A 23,184-nucleotide genomic window follows, 5' to 3' on the forward strand; every position below is an offset into this window, starting at 1 on the left:
CAACCATAACTTGTTGCAGGGTCAGGAAAACATTATTCAGTGTCTCACCAGGAAGGTCGTTGAAGGCTTTTTCAACAGCAGTAACAAGTTCATGTACTATGGATGTTGCCTCTTCATATTGGAGAGACTGTATGGCATGGAAGAAGCCGAGATCTTGGACATTCATATCTGGGCTATTTGGAGGCTGACAGTACAATTGTATAGTTAGACCAGTATTAGAAGCGGAAGCTTTAAACTCAGGATCAGACGGATCAATGTGCAGTTTTGCATTATCCTGTTGTATGTAGATGAGTTTTGATGCTGTCCATGAAGGCCATTTTAACTGGATAGCAGGAATAACTTTCTTGATGACCATCTTTCTGTATTCGTCCTGTGTAATGGATTGGATAGGTTTCGTACAGTGGCGTATCCTGGAATCTCCACTGAGGCATGCAACTAGTAACCATACAGTTAACACAATGTATTAAGTAAATTTCAATTCTACTCACCCTAATTTCATGTAGGTGAACTCGAGCCAAACAGTTTTACTGTAAGTTTCTGGATTGAACGTGCGTACACAATTCTTGTTTTCTGTTTTTAAATTTACGAGGGTCCGCCTCTGTGGTGTAGTGGTTAGGGTGATTACCTGCCACCCCCGGAGGCCCGGGTTCGATTCCCGGCTCTGCTGGAACGGGGTCCACTCAGCCTCGGGAGGTCAACTGAGTAGAGGTGGGTTCGATTTCCACCTCAGCCATCCTCGAAGTGGTTTTCCGTGGTTTCCCACTTCTCCTCCAGGCAAATGCCGGGAAGGTACATAACTTCAGGCCACGGCCGCTTCCTTCCCTCTTCCTTGTCTATCCCTTCCAATCTTCCCATCCCCCGCAAGGTCCCTGTTCAGCATAGCAGGTGAGGCAGCCCGGGCGAGGTACTGGTCATCCTCCCCAGTTGTATCCCCCAACCCAGAGTCTGAAGCTCCAGTACACTGCCCTTGAGGCGGTAGAGGAGGGATCCCTCGCTGAGTCCGAGGGAAAAGCCAACCCTGGAGGGTAAATAGATTAAGAAGAAGAAGAAGAAGAAGAAGAAGAAGAAGAAATTTACGAGGGAAGGTAGAGGTCTCCCGGCTTTAACTATTTGAATCTTTTCGTCAAACGAACGGCCAGTAAATGGCTTTTCAATCTGATTTACAATTATATCCGTTTTAGACTCATCCATCGTTAATACCACATGTGCGCAAAATATAACAACACACCAAAAACACAATGAATTAACTCACTAGTTAGCCACAACTCAAGCACTGGAGGTAAGTCACCCCAGTGGCATTGGTCAGTTTCGTCACATTGGGTTCTCGCCGGGGGGTAAAGATGCCGACTTTCTCTAAGTTGCTAACAGATGGCAGACGGTAGCACGGGTATGGGGTGACAAATTCTGACCAAGTTTCAATTGCAGCGACATCGTTCGGAGGGTTTCAGAACTACGTCTGCCACTGAATGCAATTTTAAGATTGAATGCCTGATGTCGTTAACTCCTCCATTTGCTGTCTCTTTCTTCCGAGAGTGGAGTAGACGGCAAGACTACACCAGCACCACACGTAATGAAGCAACGGAACTAGTACAGTTGCGCGGACCTTTTGAACTTCTGAGAGATGAAATCGTTAATATTTGACTTGAAACAACCTAAGATCATACATCAGACAGTTCTTTGTGTTATCATAACGCATGCAATGAATGCCTTGCATTCAAGGAGAATACGCCCCTGGTTTCGTAACCAGTGTCCTTCTAGGCCTATTTTTGCTACTGCATTTTGCTGGTTCCTAGGCGATGAATGGTTATACCCCAAGTTTACCATCAAAGTACTGGTTACGCATTGAATCAGGATGGGGACATGCCACTGTTGCTAGAAACATCACCTTCATAATGAAGCGTTTATTCTGACAGGTTCGATGTGGATAGGGTTCTTCAGCAGCAAGGTAAAATTGTCTTTTTTCTGCAGCCATGTAAAACCATTTTTCATTAACATGAATCCAATCGAACATGTCCTGAAATCTTGCTCTGCATATCGAAATTGCTGGATCCAACATTGACAAACAAAACTGCAAACACTTCTGTTCTCCTGTGAAGTTAGTGTTGGTTTTAGTCTTGATGAATGTCGTCGAACAGCTTTTTCTTGGATTCTGCAATGCACTGTTGATTTTGCCATACCCAAAGCGACAGCTACAGATCTGATAGTCCTTCTTTGATGCAATGGAATGTTTTTAAATCTATCCTGATCTAATGCATTTCTTCTTTCTACCGACTCTCCCTTTCATTCTAGCGGAGACATCAACAACAATGTTGTCATTCAATATCGAGTTCTCACCTTGTTTCCATATGCGCTCTATGGACCGTCTATGAATGGCAAATTTCACGGCACTTTCCTTTATTACACCTCTTTGCAAGATGCCATTATTACTTACACAAAATAAATGCTCATAAATGGCCCTCCTCTGATCATCATCAATATTTTTCACTCTTCCCATGTCCGACTCGTGGGCTGAATGGTCAGCGTACTGGCCTTCGGTTCAGAGGGTCCTGGGTTCAATTCCCAGCCGGGTCGGGGATTTTAACCTTCATTGGTTAATTCCAGTGGCTCGAGGGCTGGGTGTTAGTGCTGTCCCCAACATCCCTGTAACTCACACACCACACATGACACTATCCTCCACCACAATAACACGCAGTTACCTACACATGGCAGATGCCGCTCACCCTCATCGGAGGGTCTGCCTTACAAGGGCTGCACCTGGCTAGAAATAGCCACACGAAATAAAAACTCTTCCCATTTCTTCAACAGCACTTTATCACTGCAAGTACAATATGTAAATGGTACGTACTTCGTATTGACATCTATTGTACACACAAAGCGCCTGATTCACGTCACTACCACTGCATTCACCGATAGCATGCGTTGATCTGAACACCTCGGTTCATGCGACCGCCTACCAAGGTCATGCGCATATGTCCCAGACTGCTAAACCAGTTTATATGCTCTGCGACAGAGCAAACATCACTGTTCTGTGCTTAAATTGCTATTATGTTGCCATTGTTAACAATAAAAGCTCGTTGACGGAATGCGACTATTATTTTGGGACAGAGGAAGTAGCTTTTATATTTCTCAGTTGTGAAGTAAATTATTTAGTATTCCAGGCTCTAAACACATTTAGGCCTACTGAAAGAATATATAATCAGACTGATGACCTGTATTACTTGCACTGCAAGGGTTCTACTCAAGGCTTTATGTCCCCATCTGATGGATAAATCACTGTTAACAGTGTCATATGCCCTCACTCTGTATGAACACTGTGGAGAGGTTTGGAATAATTGAATCGAAGCTTTTGGCACGCAATCTGGTGATTAGAAATTGTGTACCACCATCTCCCCTATTCTACCGGCCAACGTTCTGACGGTACACTTTTTTTTTTTCCCACCGATGGGACCTGGACTGGCTAACTACAGTGTCAGATATAAGGACTTGACTCTTAATAATTATGGCCACCAGGCGGGCTTGCAATTCAGTGGACTTGGCCTAGGGGTAACAGCACCTTCTGGCTCGGTGATGAAAGCAACAGAAAACTACTGCAATCCTCAATTCCCCAGTATGCCTCTTGAGTTACACCTAGGCTACATTGACAGCTGATGGTGGATCTTTTAAGTTCCAACTAGCCTCAGGCTGAGTACTCAATGTACATATGCTCTATGCCAGAAGGCTTAATTTCTGAACAGAATTGTTAATTTTGCAAAGTGAATTTTCTAGAAATCTTGGGCACAACCATTACCATTATTATTGTTATTGCTATTACATCTATGTAAGCTTATGATATTTGGCCTGCTTTATGAAACATTAAAAATTAAAATTCTCAGCTTATTTGAAAACTTCATTTACTGCTTTACACCTTCTTGTCTTGCTTTTTATTAATTTTTACCACTTTTTAGTATTTTTTCCCACCAATAATGAAGTATTTTATTCACCACTTTCTGATTCTGATGTCCCTACAAATCAGGTATGGTATGTCTGTAAGAATAACCCCATCAGGAATTATGACTGGAAAACAAAACTGACAAAATTTAAAAAAAAGTAATTTCTTATTACATTATATTTTCATTCAGTCAGATTCATACTAAGTAGAGTACATACAGGTTCCCTGATAGGAGAGCTCATAGCAATCACAGTGATGAGTGATGAGTCACTTTTACGAGTCATTAACAGAAGGAGGAAGTCTTGGCTAACACTTAATCGTGTGTTAGTCTGTAATAAGCTCATACTGTAATAACTCATTAAATCTCCTATAAGTCCTCCTGTGGAGTATCCTTTAGTAATATGGCACCTTCAGTTCCAGATTTCCTACGATTCATGAACTGAATGGACAACACTCATTTCCTTATGTTAGAAGTACAAGGTTTGAAGAAAATCTATGATCTGGATCTGCCATCCTCCTCTTGTAAGCCATGACTGAAAGGAGAAGTAACATTGTGGCAACACCAAACACTTCCAAAGGTCTGGCTTATATAAAAGTTGAGAAAATTCTTTTCTGGCTTATAGGCAAGAATGAGTACAAGGATATTACAGAGGAAGTACTTCATAGGCACAAATCTTTCAGCACTTTTCTTTCACCAGAAGGAGAATAAATTACATTTCATCATTATGCCTGAGTTCATATTACAGTACATTGCTTGCCTTAGCTGCTGTTCCTATCATGTATTACTTCTTTAATGTTTTAAAAAATAAATAATTATTCCATTGTTCATCGTACAATTTCTTAATGCAAATGTTGTTTATTAGGTTGAGAAAATGAACCATTCTAGTCTTGCAATAGGTGGCATATTTTCTGTGGGCTATTAATATGAATATTACTGTATTATTTTTAAATGAACATTTCTCCTCTGTAAATATAGTCATTTTACATGATGCCTTGATATTAATGTTTTTTGAGCTCAAAAGTAATTGGTTAACATGACAAAATATCATGAGTTAACCCTCTGAAGCATGTATTTTGGATTAGAAACATGAAATATATTTGTCAGTAAAAAGAAAATATTGGTAAGAAACTAGCACAAATATTCAAATTCTGAAAAACCAGATTGTTGAGATCTCAAGTTGGTGGTTTCAAGGTGAAACCACTATGCAGGTTGTGCAAAAACTGACACTCAATGGTGGTTGCAACCCGTGAATGGTATGGTTCAAAGGGTTGACTAATCCAAAAAAAATGAGAATCTTATTCTGTGAGCTCTTATAAAACATAAGGGAGAACCTGCCAAAAGTCCTAGAGCAGAACAAGGGAATCATCATTAAATTTTAATATTTGTCTTCTTTCAATTTAGAAGTTTGGTATTGAAAACAAAACATGTAAGCTGTAGTTGCTGACCTTTAACTAAAACTGTATACTGTCACAACATTATAAGATTTGTTTTTCTACTCATGAATGTGTTGGTTGTTCATTGAGTAACATCATGAGTAATGGTTTATGAAATAAAGCTTAAAAAGAAATCTTTAAATCATCATAGCTGGCAACCACTTGGACTGAAAGAAAACAATAACAAGTAATTTGGTTATGTATTTGCAAACAACATTAGTAATTACTAAATGAACCATGCAATGTTAAGCAATTTTGTTTTGCAAACATGCACTAATAACTACTGCAATCCAAGCAATTTCTATTTAATTCAAGCACATACAGTACTTACCCAAAGATGAAGGGCTTTATAATGCTATGAAAATGTAAGAGAAACAACACTGCAACTGGAACTCATGAAAAGGAAAGTGAACTACTTCACCCATCACCAACAAGTACTACAAACAAACCCATTGCTTCCACCACAATGGCTGAAGTCAGAAAAAGTCATCATAAAGTCTCTCAAGTTGATCCATTGAGGAATAGTTTAAAGTGTATATTATCAAGAAACTGTTCCTCCTGCTGTACTATAAAACATGATATTAGAAGAGAGAGAAATATAATAAGCCAAGAAATAGAAAATCCTTGCATCTATTTTCTCAATATATAATTTGATATACTGGTAATGATTATTAATACATAAAGTTAAGAAAATTAATACTCCACAAACATAATTTGAAATATTTATTGAAAAATACATTCTTCTACTGGGACTTTACTCTAAAATAAATAAGTGTGTGTTTTCCAAGAGGTCCTAGCCAATTAAAACTCTGATCACACTCTAATATTAGAACATTAATACCTATGTATGATTAGAAGATGGGATAATTGTGGGTCACACGTTTTCTAAACAGTAGGATAACTGGATACTTGCTACAATGCTGTTTTGCTCTTGTAAATATTCTTAATATCTTGTAAATAGCTTTAAAGTGTCTAATTTGTTATATAATTATTTTTAATGATACATTGGAGAAAGTGTGAATCTGGGGGAAGTGGAACCAATACCTATTATTTAGAGATATATTGCGTGTAAAGTGCTGATGCCACCAAAAAAAAAACAACATGGCACAACAGCCTCAAAGGGCCATGGCCTACCAAGCGACTGCTGCTCAGCCTGAAGGCCTACAGATTATAAGGTGTCGTGTGGTCAGCATGACGAATCGCCTCGGCTGTTATTCTTGGCTTCCTAGACCGGGGCCACCATCTCACCATCACATAGTTCCTCAATTGTAATCATGTAGGCTGAATGGACCTTGAACCAGCCCTCATATCCAGGTAAAAATCCCTGACCTGGCTGAAAATCAAGCCTGGGGTCTCCGGGTAAGAGACAGGCATGCTACCCCTACATCATGGGGGCAGCAAAGTGCTGGCACCTAGCAACAATATTTGGTATTAACAGTATCATTGAACATAAAATGCATTGGCTACCCTGAATCTTTTATTTGCTCCTTGATACTCATTTGTTTGCTTGGCTTCTCTTTTAACTACTACAGTGAGCTTGTAAACAATGCTTTGTAGTGAAATTGAACTGAGGCTTTCTTTGAAACAAATCTACTTTGTTATTGGTGAATAACAGATAGGTAGCCTATGTATTTTCATTTTTAAAGTAGATTTGAAGTTACTGCATAAGAATGTGTGGGTACCAAACCCCCCCCCCCCCCCCATATAATATTGCTTATGAGGTAAGTGGATCCTATTAATGAATGCTTAGATTTCTTTAATACATTTATTTTAGCTGTGTTAAGTGACATTTTATTTTTATTTAGGAAATCATGCAAATAGGTGTGCTTAAGAAGGCTGACCAGATTCAAAGGATGATTTGGAGAAAGCTGTGGCTTCTGTTCAAAGAGGAGAGTTATATTTATGTTGTTTAAACATGTAAGGGACAACAGAGGAGTAAAGAGCCACTTAATGAGTATGTCTACCACTCTTCCATATGAAGTTGAGCAAAGCATGACACCTTCCATTAATACAATGGAAAAGTAGAGATTTGGTCTCTCAAAGGAGGTTCCTCCCCATGTGGGTGGGGGTGGGGGTGGAGTAACTTGCATAGTATCCCCTGCCTGTCGCTAGAGGTGATTAAAAGGTGCTTCAGGGGCTCTTAACGTGGAAGCATGGGTTGGCAACCATGCCCTTAGCTGAGGTCTGGCACTGTCTCCACTTACTTGTGCCAGGCTGCTCACTTTCATCTATTCTATCTGACATCTCTTGGTCAACTCTTGTTCTTTTCTGACTCCAATGGTATTAGGTTCGTGGGGCCTAGGGAGTCTTTCATTTTCATGCCCTTCATGGCCCTTATCTTTCTTTGGCTGGTATATGAATTTTTCAGAATAATGGACCCCTTTCTTCTTTTCCTTCTGATTAGTGTATAGAAATAGCATATGGCTTTTAGTGCTGGGAGTATCCAAGGTCATGTTCGGCTTGCCAGGTGCAGGTCTTTCGATTTGACTCCCGTAGGCAACCTGCGCATCGTGATGAGGATGAAATGATGATGAAGACGACACATACACCCAGTCCCCGCGCCAGTGAAATTAACCAATGATGGTTAAAATTCCTGAACCTGCCGAGAATTGAACCCAGGACCCCTGTGACCAAAGGCCAGCATGCTAACCATTTAGCCATGGAGCCGGAAGAAGGCTGCCCAATTGTGCTTCCTCTTTTACCACTCTCAAAGGAGGAAATGTTATTAACAATTGGACAGTTCATGACTGAAAATAATAGTGCTTGATGACGACTATTTCCGAAGTTTTAAAAGCCTTCAATCTAAGTCTGAAAAAGCCACAAAGGGTAGAAGTTGAAGAGAAGTAAATGAAAAAATGTGAAGAAGTAAAAGAAAACAATGGTGAGAAGAAATGAAAGCAGTGATGATGATGATATGCAATTTGACTCAGTGGAATCCAACTTGAAAAATAAGGCCCTGAAATGTACAATAAGAAGAGTTTTGTCAATTTTATAAATAATGTGCATATGGTAGAAGTTGAAGGTTGGATTCTTGCAAAAATTTGCCAAAAAAATACAATTAAAATGTATGTTGGCCAAACAGAGAAAAGTAGCTGTCTTTGAAGCCAAATTTTGTAGAAGAATTGTCATTGCATCCATATTTCATTGGCCTAATGTTGAAGACAAGATTGTCATTCAATCAGATGAAAAAAAACATCAAATGCCTACCAGCTCCAGTAGTTGATAAGAGAGGCAAAATTAAGTTTGACCTCTCATTTACTTCATATACTGGTGGATGAAGATTCTGTTGATACCCAGTAGTAAATTATACAATGAATTTGAGGAATTTCCAATACCCGTTCCACTTACCCCAGTGTACCTTACTTCCTGTACAGATTTTTGTTCTATCTCTTGTATATTAGTACATGGTGTTCTAGTATTGAGATATTGTCTATTTATGAAGTGTTCATTATTGTTCATATTGTTCATAGGTAGTGTTTGATCCTTTTCCAAAATCTGTACAGATATTCAAGAAGAGGATAAACAGCAACAGAGAAAATAAATGGAATGTTGCAGGGCATTCGACCAGTGCAGGATATTGTAAATAAAAAATGTGTGTGATTAAATTAATTCCATCCCCTGGTCTTTGGAGTTTGGACAGCCCAAGTAGGGGACTGCCTGTAGGGGTGAAGTACAGTGGGGACTTCGAGGGCCCTGGGACCGCTACGGTAGCTGTGAAGGCCCTTCAGGAACTCTGAAAAGTGGTGGCAAAAGGGGCTCTGGTTAAGACGCAGCAGGTCGTTATGCTACTTAGGTTCCAAAATGGATAAAATATAAATATGTAAATAAATACAATGTTAATTTTAATCATATATCAGTTGTATAGTATTATTAGAAGTAATTTCACATACTGTATATGAGTTGACTATGTTTGTAAGTACAGGAGATATTATAAGTAGAATTTTGTAAACAATATAAATTTATTAAGGATGATGTGTGTGTTTAATAGAAAAAATTATTAGCGTAAATTGTATAATATTGTATTCTAGGAAAATTTTCTTTGTCTCTTGTTAATTTAAAATTTAGTGCTTGACAATAATGTATTTTAGTGTACCATTTGCCACCGGAGTAGACACCTCATTTGCAAATAAAGAGATTTTGATTTGATTTGATTATTGTTAGTGTTAAGAAATTACTTGATGAATCCTATAATATTGACATATTTCATAATAAGTAATTGCACAGTCTGTGGAAAAAAATAAATGAATTAATATAAACAAGTAGTTTGTGATTTAAAATGTAGTTAGATGCTAAATCTTCAGGATGTGAACAAAATGCTCATTCTTCCTCACATAAACAGGTGGAAATGGAAAAAGCAACACTCCAAAAGATGTAACCTGGGAACTCTGCAATAGAGGAGGTAAGAGGAGAAGTCCTTGGAAGTGAACAATTACAGCAAAGTTCATAATTCCATCACAAGATGGAAGCATTATTGTAGAGCTGTGAAGTTCAATGGGTGCAGTGGTGTTATGGAAATAGTGTTACTGTCATCAGTTCGAGGTTTGGACATATGCTGTGGTGTGCCATACTATGGAGGATTCTCAGTGCATTTGTGTAGCTAAATGAAGTGGGCCTCTAACAAGGACGTTGATTGTAGGCCTATAGGCAAATTAATGAAAGACTGGGGTAAAATGTTACAACAGTTCATCCGTGTTTTCTGCGATGAAAAAATATATGCCTACAAACTCATAAGAATATCATTTGTAAGATCATCTTGTCAGACCAATGCACATAAGTACTTGGACAAACTGTGGTAGGTTGCTAGCAGTACATAAAATTTTAATATAATATCTTGAGTTGTTATTGAAACACTGTTGACATTCATCAGTCTAGCACAGAGTACCAGTAGTTAATTTTTCTACAGAAACACAAAATTGGGATATATATACAATATCTTAATACTAGGAACCATTTAGCAATCTGCTTTGCTTTATATACATTACAGCATTTTGAGCCTGTAACATTTTCCTAATTCTTTTTAAATCAAGAAAAATGTACACTACAGATGGGTAAATTCAGAGTTGAGCTCTAGAAGTATCAAACTTCTTCAGCCCAATATCTACTTGATAAATTGAAGTTAGTGTGGTTATAGGATACACACTGTCAAAATCTTTAGTACTGTTAAACGTAGTATATTTCTCTTACGTTAGATACATTTTTAAAATGTAGGGCCTACAATCTCTGTTTCATAATATATGTTAATAGTAAACATTACATTCCATCAAACATGGAGAAATAAGGTGTCATACTTTGAAATAGGTAACCAGTAGTTAATCTTACGATCTTTGTACCATTCATTACATTTTGACTCATTTCAAATATTAGTATGGAGATGGGACAATTCAAGAAGGTTTTAATATTTGAGGATGCAGTGATTGGCAAAGAGAAGACAGCAACAATGTTTCCACAGGGACACTGAACTGGGATATGTATATGATATCTTAATACCAGGAACCCTTTAGCTATCTGCCTTGCTGTATATACATTGCAGTATTTTGAGCCTGAAAAATTTTTCAAATTATTTTAAAATCAAGGAAAATGTACACTTAAATATTTTAGAAAATATCACTTATACAGTTTATTTTATTTGAAAATCAACACTTGTTCTGTTTTTAAAAATCCTGTTAATTTGCAATATCTGAAGCCATCTCTTTTCAGTTTCAGCAGACTGAAGAGCCTAACAGTTATATATATATAAAAAAAAGAAATAGTCCTGATAACACACAGGAATGTGACCCTGACTTTTTTTTTTTGCCATTTGCTTTATCTCGCACCGACACAGATAGGTCTTATGGCGACGATGGGACATGAAAGGTCTAGGAATGGGAAGGAAGCGGCCGTGGCCGTAATTAAAGCACAACCCCATCATTTGCCTTGTGTGAAAATGGGAAACCACGGAAAATCATTTTCAGGGCTGCCGAAAGTGGGGTTCGAACCCACTATCTCCTGGATGCGAGCTCACAGCTGCGTGCTCCTAACCACACGGCCAACTTGCCTGGTGTGACCCTGACTAACAACCAGATTTTTTTTCTTTTCCCCCTCTGTAATAGAGTCAGTTAGTGCATGCATTTCAGTGGGCTTGGCTGACTGATATGTAATAGCAACTTCTGATTCGGTGTGAAAGCAACAGGAAACTACCTCACTCCTCATTTCCCTAGTAGTCTTCTTTAGCAATTCCTAGGCCATCTATGACAGCTGATGGTGTAGCTGTTGAGGATCAGACCAGCCTTGGGGCTGAATACTCAACGTTGGCCTACATAAATGGATTAGTCATGTAATATTGTGTCCAACTTACATCCATTGCACCCTACTCTGGTTTGACACCTGAACAACTCTAGTACTTTCCAGTGAGAGAATTTGGTCATTGATTTCTGACCAAAATCTTTAGGAAAGATGCATAGACTTCAGGAAGAAGGTAGGGGACTCTAGTTTCAGACTTGCCTACATAGACTTACGGCTTATTAAAAAAAAAAAATCTATAAACTTAGAAACAGCTTTCAAAGATTTCTTGTAAATGGCTATTATTTAAAGAGAGCTGAAAATATAGCTACTGTGGGAGTGAAATGGGTCATCTACTAACTGGATAGGTTCTAGAACAGTCAGTGATTCACTCTTTGATGTTGAATAATTGACTATCTTATCAAGGCATAGACTGAATCTTTGAATCCATTTGGCAGCATCCAGAGCACTCTGTTAGCCTTTCCAGATACTAACTCACTTTTGAGACTAAGAAATGACTTTCAGCTCTTTGTTTTAGATCATTCTGGAAACGTTTATTCATATTCTGGTAAATGTAACCTTATGCTCTTAGTTCACCTTACAGTTGATATCAGAATCCTAAAAGTTGTCCTTTCTCATTCTGCTTAACTGAGAAACATCCCATTATGAAGATCATAATTCAATCAACAGTCAAATAGAAGTGAAATTTCATACTCAAATATGCTGGTACTTTAGTTCTTGAAGATATGTAAAACATTTCTTAAGTAAGGACCACATATTAGTTAGTCGTTATTTATATTAGCTAGTCATTTATCTAACTTCCAGTTATATAATATTTTCATAAATTAGAATAGGGAGGAATGTCTATGGAGCCAAGTTCCGCATTCAGGAGACACGTGGGTTTGAATCCCACCATTGGCTGTCCTGAGAATGGTTTTCTGTGGTTTCCCATTTTTACTTCCAAACAACTGCCAGGACAGTTCGAATTCATAGGCCACAGCGATTGCATTAACCCCTTCCCAGTATTAATCATCATTTCATCATTCATGTCATCTTCATTAGCTCCTCATCATCAGGAATATCTGGAAGGGCATCTGCCCGTAAAAACATTACACACGCACGCACGCACGCACGCACACACGCACGCACGCACGCACACACAATATGGTACCATTATCAGAGTGTGGGAAAATTGTAGTACAGTACTCAAAGTACATAACAGCCAGGCCAAAATATCTCATTTTGAAATATATTGCTGTTAGTTACTGAACAGTTAATAAACCTAACTAACCCCATGGTGTAGCTGTTAATTTGCAGTCTGTTAGTATGGCTAACCAGATTGTTCAGTTACTTGGGCCTTGGCCTACCAAGTGACTGATGCTCACCCTGAAGGCCTGCAGATTGCGAGGTGTCGTGTGGTCTGCATGACAAATCCTCTCGGCCGTTTTTCTTGGCTTTCTAGACCGGGGCCGCTATCTCACCGTCAGATAGCTCCTCAATTCTAATCACGTAGGCTGACTGGACCTCGAACCAGCCTTCAGATCCAGGTAAAAATCCCTGACCTGTTCGGGAATTGAACCTGGGGCCTCTGGGTAAGAGGCAGACAGCTACCCCCACACCACAGGGCCGGCAGCTGAACAGTTAGTTGAAGTAATTGTATAGAATAATGGCATTTTCTGTGTACTTGGTTAAATGATAATGTTATGAGGAGGGGTGGAGTGGAGAATACCGGTATGCACAGGTAACTCATGGAAATATGGAGATGCTTTCTTTATCCTTTGCCAACTCAAATAAAATTTAAAGCATGTTGGAACATGATAGCAAATAAGTCAACACATATTTTAGATGTTAACATTAACACTGTACTCATGATTGTAGTCAGACGTACGCACTGTTTATAACAGAAATTCACTGACAGTATGACTTAGTTTGAGTAAGGAAGAAACCTCTCTACATTACAGATGTTGATGACTGTTGTACTTGTTGCATTCAGGTTATGTTGATGAGAGGGGAACTGCTTGTTTCAGTAAAAGGAAACATTGGAATTCTAAAGGGCTTCTTTTTGAGCAAAATAAATCCTGATGAACAAAATGAGGGTTTAGAGAAATTCACCACCATTTTTCCATCATCATTACAATTAGCCACACTTTAACAGAATCATATTCACCCTGTGAATATGTGCCTTAGGTGATTTATTGGTTACAATTTGAATTAGTCACGCTGAATTCATAACAGAATTAACTAATAATAGTTTAGTTAGTCACCTGTGAGTTTCATGTTATATTATGGTCCAGTGCCTGGAGATAGGGTAGAATGTTTCCTTCCTCCTTATACTGTTTGTAATTTTCAATGGTGCTGGAAATATATGAGCCAGTCTCAGCTTATTTTCCCTTCTTCTTAGTCAGAAGGAGTCAAGCAGTATGACTGGAATGACCTGAAGGTCTCTTTATGATTCTGTTCTTATTACATGTTACTGTTAGCAATGATTATGTTTACCAAGTAGATCACAATGCCACACTACCCTACTTGTGATAGTTCTATGTTTGGTAGACATTAAACTGCACAGTTAAAAAAAAATTAGGGGAAATGTTTTGTAACGTCTGGTATGTGAATATTAATTTGGTAGATGGGGTTCCAATGGTTTTACAGCATACCTTGAGACCTTAGCTACTCAGGGTATGTAAAATCAAAGTTATACTCCATCTGCAGGCATAGCCATGCATTAAACTGTCAGGCAACCCCTCAAAACAAAGTGAATAGTGGTGCGGCCATGTGTCATTGTGAGGTACACAGACTACTGCGGTCATTTGAGCATGTTGTACCTCAACGAGGTTCAAGTCGCAAGGGCCATCACTTTGATCCAGGAAGGATGGACTTTTCGTCGTGTTGCTGTAGATCTCAATGTCTCTCCGTCAGTTATTCAACATTTGTGGAATAGCTACAATGAGACAGACCAGTTCACAAGGAGGGTTGGACAAGGTCGTGGATGCATGACAACCCCACAGGATGACCGATATCTGACCATCTGTGAGTTGCGGCATCATTCAGCAACTGCCAGAGAACTGCATAAAGACCTCAGGAGGGTCACTGGAGTCACGGTGTCTGACCAGACAGTAAGAAACAGGTAAAGAGAAGTGTCCTTACGACTCAGGCGTCCTGTTTGAGTGCTCCGTTTATTGCAGAAACATCGCGCAGCTCACCTTATGTTTGCCCGTATGCATGTCAACTGACAACTTCGCCAATGAAGACCTGTGTTGTTCACAGACAAGTCCAGATTTCCCCTGACACAGCGTGATGGACGTCAACATGTATGGAGATGCCGTGGTGACCAGTACATGCCAAATGTTGTCGAGGAAGGCAACCGATTCGGACAAGATTCTGTGATGGTGTGGGGTGACATCAGTATTGATGGTCGTGTGGATCTTGTCATTGTCCATGGTAATCTTACCATTACAGGGTACATTGAGCAGATACTGCTACAGCATGTGTTGGTTGTTGCATACAGTGTTGGCCCTGAATTTGTACTCATGCACGACAATGCCAGGGCTCATGTAGCGCACATCACCAGAACTGTCTTGCGAGAATTGGACATTCAAGAGATGGAATGGCAAACGGTGAGTCCCGACCTTAATCCCATCGAGCATGAGTGGGATAGGCTTGACAGAAGTGTTCGTGGGCGTCCTGTTCCACCACAGACTCTCAAAGACCTCAAACAGGCTCTCATTGAAGAATGGGATGTGATAACGCAACGTGACCTACGTCGACTTATACAGAGCATGCCACATAGATACCAAGTTGTGATAAATGCTTGTGGAGGATCTACACCATACTGAAGCTCTCCAACTGTGATAAAAATCCACCCGGGAGGACTGTTATCACTTTGTTTTTGTCCCTATTTGGACATTTCCATTTCTGTTCTGAAAACGAATGGAAATCCATCGATGTTCTATTGTATACGGTACTTAGATGCTTGTTGTTTAAAGGAGCCTAACATCTAAGGTCATCGGCCCTTTGTATACTTCAACGGTAAAGAATAAAGGTTTAGTTGGTAATATACCTGGGTGTGAGGTATTGTTTTGTGGAGCATGGCATACATTCAAAAACATGTTCCCCTACATTTTTTTTTGAACTGTGTATTAAATATTACTGTGTCCTTTTTCATTTTGTGTGTATCTAACTTCATCACTCATAATTGTGAAACTACTACAAAATTACAGTGGAATATTTGGATTTTTTAAGTTGCCAATATCAGTAAAAACTATTGGAACACAATACATTATTGTAGAAAAGAGAAAGTTAAAAACGTTTATTATGAAAGTTAAATAAGCTGATATTCAAAAATATATGGCAAAATTTTGACAAATTCTGGTAAACCTACTATAACTGTGAAGAATTGCAATTGTGTGATGAATTATAACCATTACAAATTATATATATGTGATGAAACATAACTGTTATGAATTGTAATTCTGTACTGAATTATAACTCTGACAAATTGTGGCAAATTACTGAGCTTCCACAAAATAAAATAAAATAAAATGGTATAGGAACAAATATTATAATAAGAGTAGATTTTTCTCTAGTACTTTCTATTAAATTCTGGTTTCTGTAAATGATCATACTAGATTTTCTTAAAAATATTTGCTAATATTTACTACTCATTATAGAGATTTACAGGGAAAAGTTTAACATGCTTCTTTCTTTCTTAATCTGTTTACCCTCCAGGGTCGGTTTTTCCCTTGGACTCAGTGAGAGATCCTACCTTTACTGCCTCAAGGGCAGTGTCCTGGAGCGTGAGACTTTGGACCAGGGGATACAACTGGGGAGGAGGACCAGTTTCTCACCTGCTATGCTGAACAGAGGCCTTGTAGGGGATGGGAAGCTTGGAAGGGATAGACAGGGAAGAGGGAAGGCAGCTGTGGCCTTAATTGAGGTACCATCCCGGCATTTGCCTGGAGGAGAAGTGAAAAACCATGGAAAACCACTTTGAGGATGGCTGAAGTGAGAATGGAACTCACCTCTACTCAGTTGACCTTCCAAGGCTGAGTGGACCCCGTTCCAGCCCTCATACCACTTTTCAAATTTCGTGGCAGAGCGGGGAATCAAACCCAGGCCTCCGGGGTGGTGGCAGCTAATCACTCTAACCACTATACCACAGAGGCGGACTAGCATTCTTCTTATTAATTTTATTTCTTTCAAAATATGCAGACGTTTAATTCATTGTAAAATAACTTTTAACTCATTGTATTTGTTGTTATCATGAATGCATAATGGCCATCTGAAGTATTTTAGTACCAGCCTAAAGATGAGTTGCGTAAATTTTATGGAAAGTCAAGAAATATTTAATAAAAAATCTTTATGTGGAAGAAGATACAATTGAACGTATTTTATCCTTTAACAAAAATGCTTAGTATGTGAACATTTTCCTTGATATTTAATACACTGTCATAAGATGCCTTTATTATATTTTATGCAGCAGATCAGCAGTCGGGGTAATCGTGAATAAAGATACCCTGTTTCAGCCAGCAGTGTAAATTATTTCATGATATAAACAGGATAATGAAGATAGTCCAACTGAGTTGTTCTACTCTTATACCCTTGACATTTTTTCAGAGCAAGTTCCTCTTGAAATACTGCTGAGATATGTAGAGTATGTGCTACAGATATTTAAGACAACTATTTCTTATGTAACAACCTCAACAAAGAAAAATTTAGCATATTCTGTTAGATATTAGTTAAATATTTATTTATCCTATTGTGATTGCTAGGAATAGTTTGTTATATAGTTTAGAACCATTTCCATTGTTCATAGGAGCTCAAAAGTGGTATTCATTTACATTGATCAATTTTATTTCACCTTGTACAAAATGTTTTATCACTAGAATCATGCATTTTATTGCAGTGATGTTGATTAAGAATGTAACCAGATATTTGTTATGAAAAGAATTCATTTAAAATTGAATATGGCACTGTAGCATATTTTAATTATTTCTATTATATACAATTACAGGGTGAATTTTCTCTTGAATTAGACCATCTGATTAAAATTTTATTAAATTCTTTATATTCGTTAATTATTTTATGTTGAGCTTTGCTTATTAAAGATATCTTCAGACTTATTGAGTAGAAAAATAAGTTTTCTTTCTTCTGACATAAAACTAAATGAATTGAGTAATACATTTATGAAATCTAATATACCGGAAGGCTACCCATGTTTCAGATTTTTAGGAGCATCATAAAATACGTCTCAAATATTTGAGACAAGCTGACAAAGAGAGGAAGAGACACACACATTCCCCCCCTTAAGCTGGTCTCTTTGAATACCTGTTCCACCACGTTGAGTGGCTCATGAATTGATCTTCATGAGAAACAACAACAGTATCATTAACAATTTCTTCTACTATTGACCGAAGCCTACTATAATTCTCCTTAGTGAGATGACAAACAGTGGGCAAATGTGGTGGATAAACAACGCAACCCTTATAACCTGAAATTCTTAGGCTGCAAAAGAGAATTTCACTGAAGTAAACCAGCTGCAAAAGAATTGATAGGTAGCAAGCGAGGCAGAAGCAGAAATATCAATCGCTGAAGGAATCTCATCACAAAAAAGTAGTCTTAGGCTAAACCCTGTAGTATGTTTGCCTCTACAAAGATCCACCTCAAGTTATTTTGATTCTTGCCTGCATAAGTTTCTCTTCCACTCTAGTATTCATTTCACAGTTTGGCTATGTTACTGGTATTCTGCATTAACTTGAAGACCATGATTTACAGATCTCTTAGAGCCTATATAGTGTGTATATGTATATATACATATGCTGTACGAGGGGTACCCAAACAAAAAAGGAATTATTTTTTAAAAGCTATATATATTTTCAACTTTTTTACGAAACAACCTTATCCTCTTCTCTCCATTACAACTAATACATTTGTCCCACTGGTGCTTCCACAGTTCAAAAAATTTTTTGTAATCATCTTTAGAAATGGCTGACAGCTCCTCCCTCGTTTTTTTCTTGACCTCTTCAATGTTGTCAAATCGGTGTCCTTTCATGCCCCTTTTCATGCATGGAAATAAGAAAAAGGTGCACGGAGCCAGGTCAGGCATGGGGCAGCAGAACCATGCCATTTTTAGCCAAAAACTGTCTAACAGAGATGGCTGTGTGTGTAGGTGTGTTGTCGTGGTGGACGAACCAGTCTCCTGTCTGCCACAAATTGGGTCTCTTTCTTGACGAACACTGTTGTGCAATCTTCTTAAAACTTCCTAATAAAAGGTTTGCATGTTGTTCACTTAAACTTGCCATCATAAAAAAACGAAATAAGAACAAAACAGTGCTAGCAAAAACAATCACTGCAAATGAACAGAACAAGCCAGGTCGACAAAACAGGTGGCACTGAACTGGCAATGAGTTGCGCTATACATGCCTAGCAGCAGAAATGCATACTAGACAAGCTACGCCTACGGCAGTGTTATTCCAGTTATTTTTTTAGGTACGCCCTCGTATATATTGTAGAAAAGAATCAACCTTCAGTTATAGTACAGTAATATTATTTTGTGTTTTATCATATGCCAAGAAATAATTTACAATGCTGACTTCATCAGTATATGCATACCCATAGCACAACGCAGAAGTTTGGCCAGAATATGAAGTTACCTGGAAGACTAGTGCCCATGGCGACAAAGACAACGGCTGTTACAGCATCTTTCATGCCGATGCTACAGCCAAAGTGTGAAGCCACATCACCAATGAAAGCAGTCAGGATGCCTATCCAAACGATGGAGATGATGAAACACACCCAGCCCTGATGCATGTCTGTTGGCATTGTAAGAATAATTTAGACCCTTTCCAGACACAATGGCTAAACAAGGATTTAAGAGTATCATGATGTAGATGGATTGTTTCCAATGATTTTCAAATAGGAGGATGATATGAACATTAATAGTCTATCTTTAATTTTATTAAAACCATAGTCATGATATTATTTTGTGTTATGTGAGATTTTGTAACAGCAAATCAATACACAAATTTAACATTTTGCAAGGAATTGTACTTTACATTCTCAGGAGACCACAGTTGTGCCAAAGGGCTTGAATGCACTGCAATTGCTATAAATTGATGTAGTGTTTCTACCCCTCACCAAACCAATTTATTGTCATGGCACTATATTTAACCCATCTGGTTATATGAGCACAGTTGTGCTCTGTTAAGAACATACAGCATAACACTTTGAAATGTTCATATTTGATATGATACCCTCTGTTAAGTCTGATTAATAATGTTCTTTGTTAAATTAGGCCTATTAAAAGGATCTTTTACATTATACAGAGTCCACCAGAAAAATGTATGCACTCTTTGTTAGACGATATCGGGATATGGACTTTGTCAACTGTTATCATTGTTTTTAAATGTTGTAGTATGGTCTTTTGCTCAACAGATGTTGGTACTTGCATCATGATAGTGGGAAAACAAAATGGCTGGAGCATGCTTGACGTTCGAGCAACGAAAGTACATTATGAAGTGGTTTATCAGGTTTGATAATGCCATTGAAGTGCAACGTAAGTGGAGGAGGGAGTTTGAAACAGAACCCCCAACACGCCTAAAACGCATTACTGGGAAGTTTGAGACGCATGGAACGATTTGTGATATTCACAAAAGAAGATCGGGAAGAACGCGCACAGCTACCAGTCCTGCTTTGTCGGCGCACGTGTTGGAAAGTTTTGCTAATAACTAATTTCTCTAATAATGAAAACTTTTTATAAGCTCAGGCAAATTAAAAGAACAGCATCAGGAATGCAACGTTTTCTCCATCTTTAATTGTTCTTTTTACAATAATAAGTCATGGAGATTTATTTTCTTGTTAAGAAGCCATCTACGTGTAGTCTACAAAGTCCTTTGAAGGAATGGAAGGTAAAGGCTTCCACTATTCTTAACCTCGGCACTAAGTGGAATAGAGTGGTTAGCCCTATGCCTGGTCACCTGAATTAACCTGGTATTCATTATTGGTGTAGACTGAGTGAACCTCACAGCCATATGTCACTTCTGAAGTGGAAATCTCATTTCTAAATTATTCGACTTCCTGATGGGGAATGGAACCCACTACTCTCCAGTTGAACCAAGCATGTCTTTACACCACCTTGGTTAGGCAGCCCCTTTCCCTTTTCTTAACCTGTCAAAATTTCATAACTTGTCATAGATGTAAAGTGGTATGAATTTCCTGAATGATTTTTCAAATTCTGTTTAGAGATTTGTTTTGCCCATATCAACCATGAAGACAGGTATAATTTAGTTTCATGTAATGTTAATGAGGATATGGTTTTAATGCTACTAATTTATTTGATATGATACTCTCTGTTACATCTGATTAATACTGTTCTTTGTTGAATTGGGCCTATTAAAAGGATCTTTTCTTGTGGATAGGCACAGTGCTAGTTCTATGATTGTGTTGGTCCTGCACTGCATCTACACTGGCATGAATAAACAAGAAACCAACCTTTACTACTTAATGTACATTAGTAGTAGAAAACTTCTCTGAATAGTCTAGGTCTAGGTTTCTGTGAAAAAGTTATAACTTTTGTAAGTCAGTTAAGGTGCCATTTCACTTGAGCTGTTAAGTTTTTGACAAGATCTGCAAAGATGGGCTCAGTGGCTCAGACAGTTGAGGCGCTGGCCTTCTGACCCCAACTTGGCAGGTTCGATCCTAGCTCAGTGCTCAAATACGTCAGCCAGGTATCGGTAGATTTACTGGGACGTAAAAGAATTCCAGCGGGACAAAATTCCAGCACCTCAGCATCTCCGAAAACTGTAAAAGTAGTTGGTGGGACGTAAAGCCAATAACATTATTAAAATATGCAAGAACTTTCTTTAAAACTAAGTAGCATAATACCTTCACAATTCACCGTAGATTCCCCTTAAGGAGGTCAAAATAATTTGATTGAATGCTTGGTCTTCAATGTTCATTTTGAAACTATGGTTGTGATTTTGTCTATACCTGTAGACTACAGTTGATAAAGTGTTTGATGAAATTGTCTAGGGTACAGGAGACAAAGGAATAGGGAAGGAAGAAAATTTACCATGATACTCAAATCCTTGTTTAAACTGAATGTTAGTGAAGTACATCGCTTCCACTCATGAAGTTTCTTCTTTCGGCATCACTAGCTGCTTCTTTTCTGGAACGAATGCTAGGGAAAAATCACCAAAAATATGAAGAACACATTATGAACACATCTTCTATTACATTCAACAAAAGGAGGAGATTTGTGATGTGGTGAAGCTGTTGGGAAGCAGAACACTAAAACATGCAATGCATCAGGCTGAGATACAACAAAGCTAGTGCTTATTTTCCAGTCTTGCTCTAGCTCTAGTTTATAGCAGGTTGCTTTTGCAACAATAGGTTCAGCTTCTTAAGAGCAACACCTCTACTGATACCCTGATCCTCTTGGAAATTTAATTAATGTATCATATGACCACAGCTAAGTAATGATTTGAAAGGTTAGTAGGAAAGTCACCTTAATTAAGACACGAATTGTATATACCAAGATTATATATTTGTTGGTATAATATTAAGCAGAAGAACTTTGAAGAAGTATGACATATTATATCAATAAAACATTGTATACCAGTACTTTCACTGATGTGAATGTTTTTTAAAACTCATTCAAAACTTAGAAATATTCTGGAGAAGTGACATCTATTAAGTAAAATAAATTTTAATTTGAAAAGAGTGATAAAACTTAAGTAGCCCAATTACCTTTATTGGCTAAATAGTTTCAGTATATGCTTTCAACCAAATAAAAGTTGGGGTAAGCGAGATTTACTACTAGGCCTACAACTACTGCTACTTAGTATTATCATTATTATTAAACTATGTATTAATTTGTGAATGCAAACTTATGACCATAAAAATGACTGTACCCCCATTTTCAATCTCACTACTGGTACTCACAAGCAATTAATATAATTTCCAGTAACTGATTGATATACGAAAATTGAAAACTCACATTCTGTGGAAGTGTTCTTTTCATTTTATATCTTCCTTTAGTTACTTAATTCCTAAGAAATATTTTCTTAATTTTATATGATAGTGTCAAGAATTCAGAGTTTCATAACTTGCTTTGTATAGTTTCATAAATTTTATATTTGTGATGAGACTTGCTTACATTCTGTGCACATTTACGAATACATACTGGTAGTCAGAATAATGTGAGCTTATTTTTTATTTCTACCAAAAAGAAGTTACAATTTTTTTTAATTTAAAAATTTGAAAACACAATTAAATCATATAATTTGGTGTAAGGAAACAACATAATTAATGAAGTAATCTAACTACTGTTCAGTGTTAGTGAATTATTCAGTGATGTTTCTTTTCCATCAGTTTTAAATAATGTTAACATCAGTTTAGAGGTGTGCACTTAACAAAGCCTACCCACAGACGGCTTGTCTGTAGCCGTCTTACCTGGTACGCTGGTACCTAGCGCCACGAATGCTATGGCAGTGACGGCGTCACGCAGGCCCACAGTGCACCCAAAGTGCGATGCCACATCACCAATGATGGCCGTCAGACAACCGATC

General features: G+C 38.0%; 1 protein-coding gene across 1 annotated transcript in view; it reads right to left on the reverse strand.

Moving 5' to 3' along the window:
• The window catches only part of LOC136857464 (sodium/calcium exchanger 1), a 250,240-nt gene that overhangs the window by 39,294 nt on the left and 187,762 nt on the right, over nt 1–23,184 (reverse strand). The window contains exon 6 of the mRNA XM_067136181.2: nt 19,270–19,428. Within this exon, the coding sequence (XP_066992282.2) occupies nt 19,270–19,428 (159 nt within the window). The remainder of the gene's footprint in view (nt 1–19,269; nt 19,429–23,184) is intronic.

Source organism: Anabrus simplex, chromosome 1 (genome assembly GCF_040414725.1).
Source record: "Anabrus simplex isolate iqAnaSimp1 chromosome 1, ASM4041472v1, whole genome shotgun sequence".
Taxonomy (NCBI): domain Eukaryota; kingdom Metazoa; phylum Arthropoda; class Insecta; order Orthoptera; family Tettigoniidae; genus Anabrus; species Anabrus simplex.